This window comes from Aricia agestis, chromosome 18, assembly GCF_905147365.1.
Source record: "Aricia agestis chromosome 18, ilAriAges1.1, whole genome shotgun sequence".
Classification (NCBI taxonomy): domain Eukaryota; kingdom Metazoa; phylum Arthropoda; class Insecta; order Lepidoptera; family Lycaenidae; genus Aricia; species Aricia agestis.
Genome location: NC_056423.1, coordinates 4,238,877 through 4,254,364, shown reverse-complemented (window position 1 = coordinate 4,254,364; position 15,488 = coordinate 4,238,877). Strand labels below are relative to the sequence as shown.

Genomic DNA, 15,488 nt, shown 5'->3' with positions numbered 1-15,488 from the left:
ACAGTCTGTCAAAAAAGTCATGAAATTAAAAAGTGGCAACATCGTAGTGTCATCCCCTTTTTCTTAGATTGATTTGAAAGGGATGACACTACGATGTTGCCACTTTTTAATTTCATTACTTTTTTGACAGACTGTAGATTAATGAATGGTTTTTATAATATTATTCGTAGCTAATGCTAATGCTAATGACTAATGAGCTATGACCAATGAGATTCCCAAATCCCATGTCAGTTTCAATATTTTAATATCGGAAACTATCCGAAAGCGTATACTTTGCAATGTTACATCAAGAAAAGATGATAAATAATAAGAAAAATAGATTATAATTTATTTCTTAGACATTTTACATTCAGAAACAGAATCTTCATTAGATTTTCTTTTAACGCCTTTTGAAAAAAAATCTGTCAGGGTTTTTTGAGCCGCCTTATTTTTAGTTTCAACTCTTTTATTGCAGATATCTTCTTTATTCTTTGCATTATTAACAAGTGTAGACACTGGGTGCCATACTAGTGCTTGTACTGGTTTTAGACAAGCAAGCGCAGCATCAGCATGAACATTTTCAATATCCAGCCAGCACTGAAATAAAGTTACCTACTTAATAATTACAAAACCATAATACAGGCGCGGTCACTGCCTGAAATTTTGGAGGGGTCACTCACTATACTAAAAATTTATCGCTGTCATGGGATAGCTAGCCTTTATTTGGCAAAATTTTGAGATTTTTCAATTTGACCTTAGATTTTGGGGGTCATGTCCCCTCCCCCCCTTCGGACCGCACCTGCCATAATAATATTATAAATGGGAAAGTGTGTCTGTCTGTCTCTTCACACCCAAACTACTGAACCGATTTTGCTGAAATTTGGTATGGAGATTACCTTTAAAACTGATTCATGGGCATTTTCAAAAAAACGTGTACCCTTGCAAAAATATGTCTATATTTTTTAAGGTCATTTATTTACCTTTATTTGAATGTCATATACAAGGAAAAATATTGAACTAATGGAATAAGTAAAAAAGAACGCTGAAAACGTTATATTATTCTGATATTATTGAAACAAAATCGAATTTTCGACGAAACAGATTCCGTTGTGCGACTAAATGTAAAATATAATTTAATACAAAAAAATACAGCAATAAATGGAATTCTTCGTTAATTTAATCTAATGAAATGCATATTTAATTGTTTATTAAAAAAAAATTTGATAATTTCAAGGATCAACAAGAGTAGCAATTATTTTTAATCCATAGTGTGACTATGTGACCTATCCACTAGGTTATTTTTCATTTTTTTACATGAGTAAGTAATATTTAATATATATAAAGAAGTTTTTATAACACAAAAACCTTTTCTTTAAACATTTTTATTGTTGCACTACTTATAAAAGTAAAAAATTCTTTGATTTCATAGATTTAACTTCATTAATTAGAGGGACGAACATCTCATAATCATAAAGATGTGTTCACATGTCTACGAATTCCTAAGTTATTAATGACATCGGATTATATGCACGATCAAAGTGCCGAAATATCCATGCAAATATGCACGAAAAATGGTCGAAATATGCACAAAATATGCACAATCAAAAGTCACTTAATATTAAAATTTATTATTTTTTTGAAGACTTTTCCGGTAGTGACATTAATAAAAGCGCCAATTTTTATAATTTCATAAAATCCAGGATTTTTAATTTCTTGAAATAAAGACTTTTTATTTATTTGTTATACGCCAATAATAATTTTCTACCAACATTTTCCGATTGCAATCTTAATGCCCATGGAAGTTAAACTACCGAAATATGCACTATCGCCTAAAAAGTGACATTATATGCATTTGCATATGCAAGTATGCAAATGCATATAATCTGATGTCTAGTTATTATAAATCTGCAAATATCAACGACACAAAATGATTTTCAACTTTACTGATAGAAAAGTAGTGGAAATAAAATCAAAATTATTAAAAAAAAATAAAACTTTTAGGTACTTACTTAAATTTTAAATAGTATATTTGTTATTGTTAAGTAAAGTCGACGCCTTTATAATTTGGCTGTAGCGATATCGATTTTTCTCAGCAATGACTAAAGCTAAAAAATTAAAGTTCATTGTCAGTATTTAATCAATCAATCAAAAGTAACTTAATATTAAAATTTATTATTATTTTTAAGACTTTTCCGGTAGTGACATTAATAAAAGCGCCAATTTTTATAATTTCATAAAATCAAAATTTTTAATTTCTTGAAATAAAGCCTTTTTAGTTTTTATTTATTTATTATACGCCAATAATAATTGTCTACCAACATTTTCCGATTGCCATCTTAATGCCCATAGAAGTTAAACTACCGAAATATGCAAAATTGCCAAAATATGCACTATCGCCTAAAAAGTGACATTATAATATGCATTTGCATATGCAAGTATGCATGATGTCTAGATGCAAAGAAAACTAGCAATCTAAAACATATCCAAAACGGTTTTTTACTTTAACGCGGCGTCACCTTAACACATAAGTAATAAAAAATATATTTGTACGTTAATCGTACCAATTTAAAAATCACCAATTTTCTTAATAAAATCTGTGAATAAAAAAATAATTTATTTAAAATGTGAACTAAGCCTTATGCTTTCCGCCTGTTGTGACTTGTCCGTTCCATTATATGTGACCATACGAAAAGTCACAAGTCGGAAGTCACGTAATATTACTTTCTTTTACTTTTAAAGTGTTTGTAAATAACCGATAATAGTTATCACAATTTCATTTTTTTTACTAAATACTAAGCTAATTTTGCAACGTGTCAACAGTAAAAACAGTTGGAGAAAGTATAATAATGCTTACAAAATATGGTCACTTATCTGAACAAATAAACCGTTCCTGAAGAACCATCCAACCTGCGTCCGCGTCTTGTAGCAGATTTTTAACTACTAAATTCAAATTGAAGTTTCTCGATGTACAATGAAATATAGTGCTATCATTTAGTGCCGAAAATATTTTTGTAGTATGTTTATAAAACTAAAAAAAACGGTCACTAAACCGAACATTCCGGCCGGGTTGTTTTTTCATGATTATAATTTTAATTAATTTGTAGTTAAATTATGTTAGATTTTTCAATAACAATTGATACATTAAGTATTTAGGAATCTAACATATATTTTTTAAGTAACTTACTTTAAGAAAAAAAATAGTTACTTATTAAAGATTTTGTTACAACTTCTGGGAAGGGGACAGGTGAATTTAATAGGTTTCGGTACTTAAAAACCCTTATAAATCTCATACTAAATAAAATTTTATACAAACGTGAATGTATTTTAATAAAAGAAAACTTGTTTTTGCTCCTACATTAAAATTACAAAATGTTAGTATGTAATTTTTTACAAATAATCTGTAGCGAAGTCAAGGGACAAGGTAAAAACCAGGGGTACACATTTTTTTGAAAATGCCCTCATATTTCACATTATGGATCAGTATAGGCAGATAAGTAGTAGTGGTAGTAGTAGATGATTCCCAAAGATATAGATCCTACTAATATTATAAAGCTGCGCGTGCACTGGATCGGAATCGGAGCGTACGGAGCGTACGGATTTGTTGCTTTGTATTGATTTGTATGGTACTGCGTGCACTGGATCGGCATTTCTGCGCCTGAGACCGGAATTTATGCCGATGACGTCATCCGCAGCCGCGTCTATGGGTCAATTTATATATTTAGTGCAGAGTCAAAGCGCATCGAAACAAAGTATCAAAACTGAACATAGCAAATCCAACCTTAACTCCAAAGCGTTAACGCACACATTTCATATATATGTTACGCTCAAAGACCGAAAACGCTCAGTGAGCGAAAAAATAGCTCACAACGTATCGTGGCTGACGTGCTATTCGACCACAACGCGTTGTGGTAATCAAGTAAAACCATGACGCGTTTAAAAACAGCCAAGACGCGAATTCGTGTTGTGGCCCTAATGAAAAGGGCCACGACGCGTTCTGAAACCAGGCCGTGTTCCGCAGGAGTAATTTTATAGCGCCCAAGTTTATACGTGGGAGAGCCATGCTTCGGCACGAATGGGCCGGCTCGACTGGAGAAATACCACGTTCTCACAGAAAACCGGCGTGAGCGCTGTGTTTCGCCGAGTGAGTTAGTTTACCGGAGGCCCAATCCCCTACCATATACTCTTCCCTTCCCTTCCCATCCCTACCCTCCCCTATAATTATCCTATTCCCTCTTAATAGGCCGGCAACGTACCTGCAGCTCTTCTGATGCTACGAGTGTCCATGGGCGACGGAAGTTGCTTTCCATCAGGTGACCGGTCTGCTCGTTTGCCCCCTTATTTCATTAAAAAAAAAGTGTGTGCGCAATACACAAGACCACTCTGGTTTCAATGAAACTAGCCCAGTTACGCAGGGGTAATTTTATAGTGCCCAAGTGTGTGAGCAATACACAAGAGCACTCTGGTTTCAATGAAACCAGGCCAGTTACGCAGGAGTAATTTTATAGTGCCCAAGTGTGTGCGCAATACACAAGAGCACTCTGGTTTCAATGAAACCAGGCTAGTTACGCAGAAGTAATTTTATAGTGCCCACGTGTGTGCGCGTGTAAAAGTCGGTCCTGCACCTGATCACTCGCCAGCGCTCCATTGGGTTATGAGAGTAAAGAATAGTACTCTTGTGTATTGCGCACACACTTGGGCACTATAAAATTACTACTGCTTAACCGGCCTGATTTCATTAAAACCAGAGTGCTCTTGTGTATTGCGCACACACTTGGGCACTATAAAATTACTCCTGCTTAACTGGCCTGGTTTCATTGAAACCAGAGTGCTCTTTTATATTGCGCACACACTTGGGCACTATAACATAACTCCTGCGTAACAACCAGAGTGCTCCTGTGTGTTTCGCACACACTTGGGCACTATAAAATAACTCATGCGTACCTGGCCTGGTTTTATTGAAACCAGAGTGCTCTTGTGTATTGCACACACACTTGGGCACTATGAAATGACTTCTGCTCAACTGGCCTGGTTTCATTGAAACCATAGTGCTCTTGTGTATTGCGCACACACTTGGACACTTTAAAATTACTCCCGCGTAACGTGCTCTTGTGTATTGCGCACACACTTGGGCACTATAAATTGACTCTTGCGTAACTGGCCTAGTTTCATTGAAACCAGAGTGCTCTTGTGTATTGCGCACACACTTGGGCGCTATAAAATTACTCCTGAGTAACTAACCTGGTTTCAGAACGCGTCGTGGCCGTTTTCATTAGGGCCACAACACGGATTCGCGTCGTGGCTGTTTAAGCATTTAAGCTCAGAACGCGTCATGGCTTTTCTCGATTACCACAACGCATTGTGGTCGAATAGGACGTCAGCCACGACACGAATTTCGCTTTGTGGTATTTCTGTGATTACCAGAACGCGTCGTGGCCGTTTCACTATTACCACAACGCGTTGTGAGCCATTTTTTCGCTCAGTGAGCGTTTTCGGTCTTTGAGCGTAACATATACGTTAATAACTAAATTTCCGATGCGGAATCCGAATGCAGTGGACGCCATCGCCATTTTGTAAATGACGACGCTCCGTACGCTCCGATTCCGATGCAGTGGACGCGCAGCTTAAAGGTTTGTTTGGATGTATGGATGTTTGTTACTCTTTCACGCAAAAACTACTGAACGGATTTTAATGAAACTTTGCAATATCATAGCTTATACATCAGAATAACACATAGGCTACAATTTTAACTGACTTTCAAAATGGGGGAGGTGTTATATTCGTTTTCTTATCTTCAACGATTACTCCGCCGTTTGTTAATCGGTTTTCAAAATTTTTCTTTTGGTATATAGGGTAATATTCCAATTTGGTATTATATTCACAAAAGTGGTGATCTGATGAAGGATCCATAAGTAATCGAGGGAACTCCTCAAAATTTATAGGGAAACATGTGGTGACTTCGGTTTCGTGAGAAGTATTCTAAGCATATGCTACCACTAAGTAAGATTTTGCACCAAGGTATACCTGGTATACCGTGGTTCGGAAGGTGCTGAGAGAACTCCTGATTCTTTATATGTAGATACAAGTTTGGGAGCTTCGGCGTTGTTTTAAGAACGAAAATCATTTGCTACTATGCAAATTACATTCATCATCAACATCATCATCATCATCACTACAATATTATACCATGTTATTGGTACTTTTTATAGTCTTTTAGATCGAGACTCGAGTTTGTCAAGCTATAATTAAAAAATCTATAAGTATCTATTATAAACCTGAAGAGTAAGTATGTTTGCTTGAACATGTTAATCTCAGGAACTACAGGTCCAATTTAAACAATTATTTCAGTGTTAGATAGCTCATTTATCGAGTAAGACTATAGGCTAAGACTAATACGACCGAAGAAACTCAGGAAAATGTGGGAAAAACGGGGAAATATTAGAAATTACGAACTACTGGAGCAATTTTGATTGCAATATTTGGCACAGATATAGAGTAAACCAAGTGAAGGGAGTAGAGACATAAGCTATTTTTTATGGGAAAATACTGTACGGTTTCCGTAAAATTTCTAATTTACGCGGGCGAAGCCGCGCGGGACATCTAGTTCCCTATAAATAATTTTAGTCCTTACATCAATTTGTTCTTCAGTGTCTAAAATAGCCGGCATTCTATGATGTAACCAGTCAAATGTGTTGTTAGACTCCATAGTTATCACAGAGTATGAATACATTACTGTTTCGTTCCTCTGCCATACATTGTACAATCCTGCCATATACAATAACTTAACTCCTTTCCATCCATTCCCATCATCATAAATATTATTCCATGTTTTAGGATCATCAATCTGAAATAGTATTATCTTAAATTAATAACTTAATAATAAAGAAGTGTTTAAAAAATGTGTTGAATAATTGAAAATGGAACATAGAAATTTATATATTGGCTGTTATTGAAATTGACTTGACAAATATACTGCTTTCCTATTTCCTTTCAACACAACATTCATACATTGACTTGACAAATATACTGCTTTCCTATTTCCACAATTTTTAACAAGGGAATATCTTTTTTGTGCATTGGGGAAATGTGTTTACGCATCCCCGGGGTCTGGGGACGACCACCGAGGTATGTGGGACTCCCCGGGCCAGATGGAAGATGCACCAGGGACTACCCACTAAAAAAGGTGGGACTACAGGAAACATGTGATACACAACCGCAGCCCCACCACCTCTGCCTCTTCAGGCTCAACTCGTGAACAAGAGAATACCTACCAGGACATTGTCATCTTGCTTGCTATAAATATAATATGGCTGTTTAACTTTAGCTTTAATTGTTGTCTGCCACTCGTAAAAACCTTCGACAACAATCACACATCTGCCTCCGTTCATCAGGATCGGATGATACAGCTTAGAATTCTTAACATTCTCTATTCTACAGTTGTTTGTACTTAGATTATGATTTTTGTAGTCATCCTGAAATAATAGAATACGATATAATATGTAGAACTTTAAATCATAAGAAGATTTTTAATGTATCTAAATTGTACCTTGTGCCAAGGCGGTATAATGCCCCACATCATAGGTTTAAGCACTCTACTGGTCTGTGCAGAATATTTACTTGATGAAATTAAAACAGGAGTAACATCTGTTGGAGCAATGTTGTATGAGGGTTTGTATTCTTTGCCGTCGTTGTGTTCATCCAGCCAATGTGGTTTTACGTATTTTTGTTCTTTACTCGGCTTATAACTACATGCGCACTGAATCTCATTTCGCTTGAGGGTCCTGAAGGCAATATTTTATAGAGCATTAGAAACATTTACGTACGTATTTTAAAGATTTTAGGTAATGAATTATCTCACTTACAATCCTGTACGACCACACATGATGTTAACGACAAAATTTGGAGGGGTATTGTAAAATAATCGGTATTAGGTTTAGGAATATTAAATCACTGAAACACTTAAATTACATTATTGAAATAAATATAAAAAGTTTTAAAAATTCAATCCCGCCATCGACACCACAGATTACTAGTAGTTTGTAGAATCGACACTCCAGTGTTACCACCTCTCAAAAATATTTATCCCTAAATTGGTGTCAAAAACCCCTAAAATCGCCTTAATTTTTCTGTTTTCCCCCTAAAATCTGTATATATATATAAAAATGGATTTTCAATTATGTTAGTAACCTTGTAAGTGACATCATTACGATTTAATGTAAATCGGACCATCAGTATTGCCGCCAGTCACCACAGAGTGGTCATAGAATTACGTAATAGATGTTGCTAGAAGTCGCTAGGTCAAGAAATAATTAATATTAATATCAACAATTTAAAAATATTAAAAAGTATAAAAATCCCTGAAAATACCCCTAAAAATTTTAGACCCCTAAAAAAATCCCATCTCACTTATTTAACCCCTAAATCTGGGGGGAAAACCCCTAAGTTGGGAACACTGCGACACTCACAGACAGATGCTTGCTAGAGTAAAAATTTTCTTTGGACAGATGACCACAGATTAGTTAAATGTACCTCAGATGACCGACCCCGCGTTCCAGATGACGTTAGAAATGCTCACGCTCAAGACCGTAGTTTTTCCCGTTCCATTAGCATGTGAGCGTCAGCGATACAAACCCAAGTGGAACGGATTATGAATCGTTTTGAGCGTTTTGAGAAAAGTTTAAAAAAAGAACTATATTTTTTTTTATACATAGGTACAATGAACCGAACTTGGATATTATGATCCTTTTCTTCAAGTCGTAAATAAAAGTAATTTTATTGTTTATAGTTACATTTATTTTACAAATAAAATACATAATATTATATTTGTTTGGTTTTTAGTTTACATTTTTTTACTGTAATCATATTTTAATATAGTTAAACTTTTATTATATTTGAGTTTTCACATTGAATCATATTTTAATAACAAATCCACATACTTTGAATATTGACTATAATTGTCACAATATACATATAAACGTTAGGTAACAATACCGCATAATGTTTAGTCAAGTACGAATAAATCAACAGGTATAGGAGAGATGAAAATTAGTATTAATTATTATAATATTTTATAAGAAATCATTTGACCTTTCATTTAAAACCATTTATTTTCCAATAAAAATATTTCATTAAATGTTATTTAATTTATTTAAGTACTATAAATATTATTTGTAATGAAATAACATAAAGTTTTTTTGTCTCTACTCTCTCCTGAAAACTTTCCGAACATGGCTTTAGCGATATAGTTACGTTAAAATTTAAAAAAAAAAACTAGAACGCCCACTTTGACCCATCTTCGTCGAGGGTCGTTTTGAGCGAAAATGATGACGTCATGAGTGACGTCATAGCCGCGATCAAAACGACCCCGGTCACCAAAGGGAACGGCAGAAGGGGACGTTTTGAGCGTTTTGGTCAAAATTAACGTCATCTGGAACGCAGCCAGTATACATATTTCATATTTGACAGCTTTTCTAAAGTGCTACAAGTGGCTACAGCCTACAACTTGCCCTTGGCTACAAGCATAGACTTAATATATACCAAGTTACAACCATAAGAGCGTTTTCACACGAGACACGACACGACACGATTTAAGAACTGCACGGCAGACGGCCGCGGCACACAGGCTGTCGTTTGGACGTTTTCACATGAGCGAAGATTTCAGCGACGACACCGCATTCACTTATGGCTGGTTTACACGTAGTAGATAAGTAGTCAACTAAATTAGACGACAGACTTTTTGTGCGATCGAGTCTGCGCCGCGCCGCAGACTCGATCGCACAAAAAGTCTGTCGTCTGCGATCTCCCTAATATTAATTATTATGTAACTTTAGTTACTCGACAGGCGACACTCGACAGCTGAGTCGACAGTCGACGCCCAAATCCCAATATTATATAGCCGAAGTACCTTAATAAGAAAAAAAAAAATGCTTCACGTCTGACACATGTCAAAAGTGTCAGTTATGTCAGTAATATTTTTGGTTAATATTGGGATCGTAAAAAATAAAAATATATTGTATGTGAAGGTCGCTAGGCGACTTTCTATATAATATTTTGGAAGAAAAGTGTAACAGCCCTCCATATTATTCAAAATAGTATAATTTTCTTGTGATATCCCGACGGAAAAGTGTTTTCCAAAACACAAAAATGGCAGCCAAAGTCTATCTTTAAATAGACCCGACGTTTGTATGTTTTCTTTCCGTAAGTCTTCTATATTCGTAAGAAACATGTGGAAATGTGGAACTCGCCGCTTCAGAGACACCGTAGAGAGAGGAGCAAATCAGTATGATAAGTGCAGTTCGGCGGGAATCAATCCTCCGTGGTGCGAGTTTTTTGCAAAGTTCGATAAGAAGGAAAGACACAACGAATCGCCTTGTTGTTGGTTCAATCCACGGAAGTGCTGGAATTCATTTTACAAAGAGAACGATACAAATCAAAAACGATGGAACTTCGAACATCTGAATCGCACTTGGATCGGTGCCATTGCATGGGTAAATATCACATGCACTTTAGTTATTTTTAGCATAGAAGGATTTACAGGAGATACGGCCAGCATATTGATTATAATAATAATATAACTTTTATTTCAGAATTACAGCAATGTTTATAAATATTATGTTAGTTATCTAGTAACTTTATCAATATTATCTGATTGCCATTTGGCAAAGGCCTCTAGTCTCTTCCATTCTATAGCAACTCTACTCCGAGTTACTCCAGCAATTGGTTTAAAATCATCGGTCCACCTTTTTCTCTGTCTACCTTTACTCTTTTTCCCATGTCATGTTACCCTGGACAATATGGGAAAAGGAATATTGATTGGTTACAAATAAATTTAGAGGACAAAAACAAAATTGCACAAACAATTTAAAACAAAATAAATCACTTGTACATATTCATAGAAACAGTGTATTTATTTAGAAAATAGTAAACTTCATTACCCACTTTGATTTACAGAGCAGTGCACTTGTGTTCTCATGGTACACGAGTCATCTCATCCATCTTAACGTCAAGAAGAATCGCAAGGACAAGAAGAAGTATTGTGTACCCAAAATACACAACATATTAGATTCCTTGCCTGCACAATACTCAAAGAAATCTGTGCTCAACTTGAATTTGAGTTCTCAAATAGAAAAGTTTCTTGGGGGTTCGCAAGTGTATGCTGTGTCTAATGACAGTAGCGATGATAGGTCAGAGGCCCACACCAGTAGCGGAGTTTGGACCAGCCACAGTGGATCAATTGATGACGACTTGGGTCAAGTACTCAACTCTATTGAGAATCAACTGGGGTTATCCGAAATTGAAAATGGAAATTACGATAATGGCTTGAGCTTATTGAGGTAAGTATGGGATGGTGGGGTAAAATCTAAAAGTCCTTTATAATCCGTAATCTATTTTAAGAGCATAATTATGCTGTGCATCAAAGCACAAAAGCTATAAATAAATAAAGCCTTTATTCACTGACTTAACCATACAATTTTTATAGCAAAACAAGAAAAACACATTTAGTCAGGTTGTCCTTCGACATAGGCCTCCCCCATTTCCTTCCATTTGTCTCTGTCCCTGGCAAATCTCCTCCATCCTTTTGGAAAGTCATCCTCCCATTGTTTGGTCTGACATCCTTTTCGCCTTTTCCCTTGTTTAGAATACCATTCCATCATGTCCTTGGTCCATTTTTTCCCATTGTCTGTTCTTGTTATATGTCAGATCCAGTTCCATTTTAGTTTTCTAGTTTTTATCAATATGTATGTTGCCTTAGTTATTTTCCTTATATTTTCTTATTACAAAAGCTATGTTTCAGTAAAAGCTAATAAGATATATGTATGTCGCAGGGAAAAGAAGATATCAGGGATATCCCAAAATCCCTAGGCATATCACGAAATCGCGGTAGATACCGAATATTCTTGTTTCTTACGTCTTCTTACTAAACAAATCTAGTGATATGTCATTTTACTAAACTAAATCTAGTGAAATGTCAGAAAATCAGATACCGCCGAATAAAAATCGAGCTACGCATTTCTCTCGCTCGCTCTAATACCCACACTGGCACTAGGGAGTGAAACAAATGCGTTGCTCGAGCTGGCGCGGCTCGTGTGTTTTTTAACCGACTTCCAAAAAGGAGAAGGTTACTCAATTCGACCATACGGTCGTTTTTGCGTTAGTCGCCCTCTTAACGCGAATGGGGCATTATCAGCGTGAAGGGAGTTATTAATATCCCCAAAATATACATTTAACAGGCTATCGAACCATGCAAGTAACATGCGCGTAAGTCTCGAAAATAATAAAAAATGTTGAAACTCGAGAGTCGTAAAAGGTGATATTTAGAAAATAGCATTCAAACTTAACGTACACGTAATAATTTAACGACTAAAACATAAAAAAAGAACATATATACGGTTAATTGAGTAACCTTCTCCTTTTTGGAAGTCGGTTAAAAAAACACACGAGCCGCGCCAGCTCGACCGACGCATTTGTTTCACTCCCACTAGTGCCCGTGTGGGTATTAGAGCGAGCGAGAGAAATGCGTAGCTCGATTTTTATTCGGCGGTATCCGCTTTTCTGACATTTCACTAGATTTAGTTTAGTGAAATGACATATCACCAGATTTGTTTAGTAAGAAGACGTAAGAAACAAGAATATTCGGTATCTACCGCGATTTCGTGATATCCCTAGGGATTTCGGGATATCCCTGATATCTTCTTTTCCCTGCGACATGTATAAGTTGTTACTGCTATATCCCTAGAATCACTAAAAAAACTGATATGGGGTAAAACTTTCTTAATTTTTTTAATATCTTTTAAATAAGATTCTGCTGACTGAGTTTAATAGATTTGTATGTTTTTAAGCTTCAGTGCCATAAAATGTGACTTACTTTTTTTAATTCTCTGCCTTCATATTTTGCCTAGGCAGGCAAAATAACTTTGTTATTTTATTGACAAGACCTAATAATACTTTCAGCCTCAGGCAGGCCATCATGCCTCACTGGATAATATAGAAATTGTTAACTTGTAAAATAGACAAAGTAATGTGGTTATGCAAACAAAATATTATGTTGACAAATGTTATTAACACGTTTCAGGTCAACAGAATTTATGTTTGCTTATTTTATTATTGACTCTGGTGCTATTTTCTGAGTTAGGATCATTTTCATCCGAAAGGGGGTTGCAAAGATGAAAATATTTTTTTTACTAAGCAAAAAAATAATTTTCATTTTGTTTTGATTACAAGATACACTATGCGTAATGCGTCGCCACTCCGGCAATGCAGCATATTCTATTTTACTATTGACTTATGTTATAAACTCCGTCGGATCCTATGCCCCAGTAAAATATTAAAACATTCTAGGAATTTAAACTTTTTACAAAATTTGAATTAAAAATAGTTATTTAAAAAATATTATGTTTAAAAAAATTGTTTTAGATCTGCAGCTAGTCGCAATCACGCTCCAGCCATCTACAACTTGGCATTGTGTTATGAGATGGGACGAGGGGTGCCCGTTGATGAGAAAATAGTGAGTTCTATATATTTTTTAATGTATATTTACACCAGTTCAGTGGATAATGTGTTCCTATTAAGATAGCGGCTTTCAGCTCATCCCATTCTAACAAGTCTTAACAACCATACTAATATTATAAATCCAAGATTGAATCTGTTTTTCAATCTTTTGCATCTTCTCCCAAAATGAAAAGATAATGATGAAATTTTGTATGGTGACACTTCGTGTCCTACAAAAGGACTTATGATAGTTTTTACCACAGGAAAATGTATGGTTCCCTTGCGATAAACCAATTTATGCAGCACATCTAGTTGATAATCCATTCAGATACTGAGTGATGTTTATAGTTTATGTTTTACTGAAACCATAATAATAAAGTTATATAGTATATTAGAGTTACATCAAAAACATTTTAGTAGATAAGATTATCATAAATACCAATCACTATGTAACAGTATTGTGATGTGATAATATTATCTGTGTTGTGTCTGGCTATATTATCTAAAGCTGGACTAAAGATGCTACTTTCACAGTGAACTCTCTACAAGGAACATGTACACACCCTAAAGTATTATCACTTAGTTTTGTTACACCTTGTATTTAAAGGTCCTTTTTCCTGTCATGCGTGTTTAGTCTAAGCGATAAGTTGAGAATGGTGAAATATAGAGATAAGGGTCATAAAAATACGTGCGATAGCTCATTAGATTCGGGAAGACGTCTAGAAAAATGTATCGGAAGCGTGTATTAGCACACAAAAAATTGCAAAAGTTATAAGCAAATTAGGTTGCAAAAAAAAAGGTATTATGTTTTTTGTTAAAAGCTCCGAAACTATTAGTATGGATAGAGATAGAATTCCGGGAGTTGGGATTTTTTTATGGAAATTTCCTCTTCTTTAAAAATCTTTTTTAAAAATTTCTTAAATGATAATAGTTTTGGAGTTTTTAACAAAAAACATAATACCTTTTTTTTTGCAACCTCATTTGCTTATAACTTTTGCAATTTTTTGTGTGCTAATACACGCTTCCGATACATTTTTCTAGACGTCTTCCCGAATCTAATGAGCTATCGCACGTATTTTTATGACCCTTATCTCTATATTTCGCCATTCTCAACTAATCGCTTAGACTAGTTATCGCTGCGCGGATATCATATGCATGCGAGTTCCCCGCATCCTATCATTTTTTAGATGTTTGGCCGGCCATAGACAGATCGCATTTTGCAATGAAGACCGACTTCAAGATGCGGTCGCCGCACGGCGATCTGCAGTTTCCATACTAAATTCATATCCGCAACGAAAAAAAAGCCGTTATATTACAGCGCGCAGCGTTAACTCTAACCGCTCGGTTTCTACACGGGAGCGGATAAAACGCACGGGTCCAAACCGCGCGGCTCCCGCTGCGTCTGAACAAGCACTATGTGAACTTACAAATTACAATATTTCTAGGCCATGGGGCTATACCGTACCGCTGCGTCAATGCACCACGCTGGCGCACTATTCAACCTGGGAGTTTACTACGGCCAGGGGCGGGGAGGCCTACCCCGTGACCACGTGACAGCAAAGCGTCTCCTCAAACTGGCAGCGGTGCAGGGACAGGAGGAAGCAGTTAAAGCCATCAAGCTGCTCGACCCGGACACAGGAAATAAGTCACCAGACAGCGCAGTCGACTCAATAATAAATGACAAGAAGGATGCACCGACTGTCTCATCGCTTTTCATCCAAAACTTGCAACTGCAAAATTTTAATTACGAACCGATAGTGTTTTAATTATTTTTAAAACACACGCATTTATGTGTTGTTTTCGTTATACTGTTAATTTTTTTTAGAAATAAAATATGATTCGTAAGTTCTTGATTTGCATGTTGTTTTCTGGTTCTCATAAAATTATAACATAGGTACATAATTTAATATCATAGACATACACACAAGAAAATGTTACTGCTTTCTATTTTATGTTTTAGTTATATAAAGTAATTTATATTAAGAGCTTGAGTCACTTAAACAAGTGTCATATTTTATGCTTTT

At 35.6% G+C, this 15,488-nt stretch overlaps 2 protein-coding genes across 2 annotated transcripts; one reads left to right on the top strand and one right to left on the bottom strand.

Moving 5' to 3' along the window:
• Positions 1-304: 304 nt before the first annotated feature.
• Positions 305-7,993, bottom strand: LOC121735739 (abasic site processing protein HMCES). The gene is made up of 5 exons (XM_042126654.1): positions 7,839-7,993; positions 7,523-7,757; positions 7,248-7,448; positions 6,608-6,820; positions 305-576 (listed from the first exon to the last, which is right to left on the bottom strand). The coding sequence occupies exons 1-5, from the start codon at positions 7,856-7,858 to the stop codon at positions 328-330; spliced, it is 918 nt and encodes a 305-aa protein (XP_041982588.1). The 5' UTR covers positions 7,859-7,993; the 3' UTR covers positions 305-327.
• A 1,957-nt stretch (positions 7,994-9,950) lies between these two features.
• On the top strand, positions 9,951-15,256 carry LOC121735738. Its single transcript, XM_042126652.1, has 4 exons — positions 9,951-10,463; positions 10,927-11,309; positions 13,390-13,480; positions 14,910-15,256. The coding sequence occupies exons 1-4, from the start codon at positions 10,161-10,163 to the stop codon at positions 15,228-15,230; spliced, it is 1,098 nt and encodes a 365-aa protein (XP_041982586.1). The 5' UTR covers positions 9,951-10,160; the 3' UTR covers positions 15,231-15,256.
• The last annotated feature ends 232 nt before the right edge of the window (positions 15,257-15,488 follow it).

What these genes read in the sequence shown, in the direction of transcription:
- LOC121735739 (XM_042126654.1), bottom strand. Translation starts at nt 7,858, where the DNA reads ATGTGTGGTCGTACAGGATT. An exon ending in TTATACCGCCTTGGCACAAG is followed by an intron (nt 7,449 to 7,522) that starts GTACAATTTAGA and finishes CTATTATTTCAG; the next exon opens with GATGACTACAAAAATCATAA. An exon ending in AGCAAGATGACAATGTCCTG is followed by an intron (nt 6,821 to 7,247) that starts GTAGGTATTCTC and finishes ATACTATTTCAG; the next exon opens with ATTGATGATCCTAAAACATG.
- LOC121735738 (XM_042126652.1), top strand. Translation starts at nt 10,161, where the DNA reads ATGTTTTCTTTCCGTAAGTCTTCTATATTCGTAAGAAACATGTGGAAA. An exon ending in GGATCGGTGCCATTGCATGG is followed by an intron (nt 10,464 to 10,926) that starts GTAAATATCACA and finishes TTTGATTTACAG; the next exon opens with AGCAGTGCACTTGTGTTCTC. An exon ending in AATGGCTTGAGCTTATTGAG is followed by an intron (nt 11,310 to 13,389) that starts GTAAGTATGGGA and finishes AAATTGTTTTAG; the next exon opens with ATCTGCAGCTAGTCGCAATC.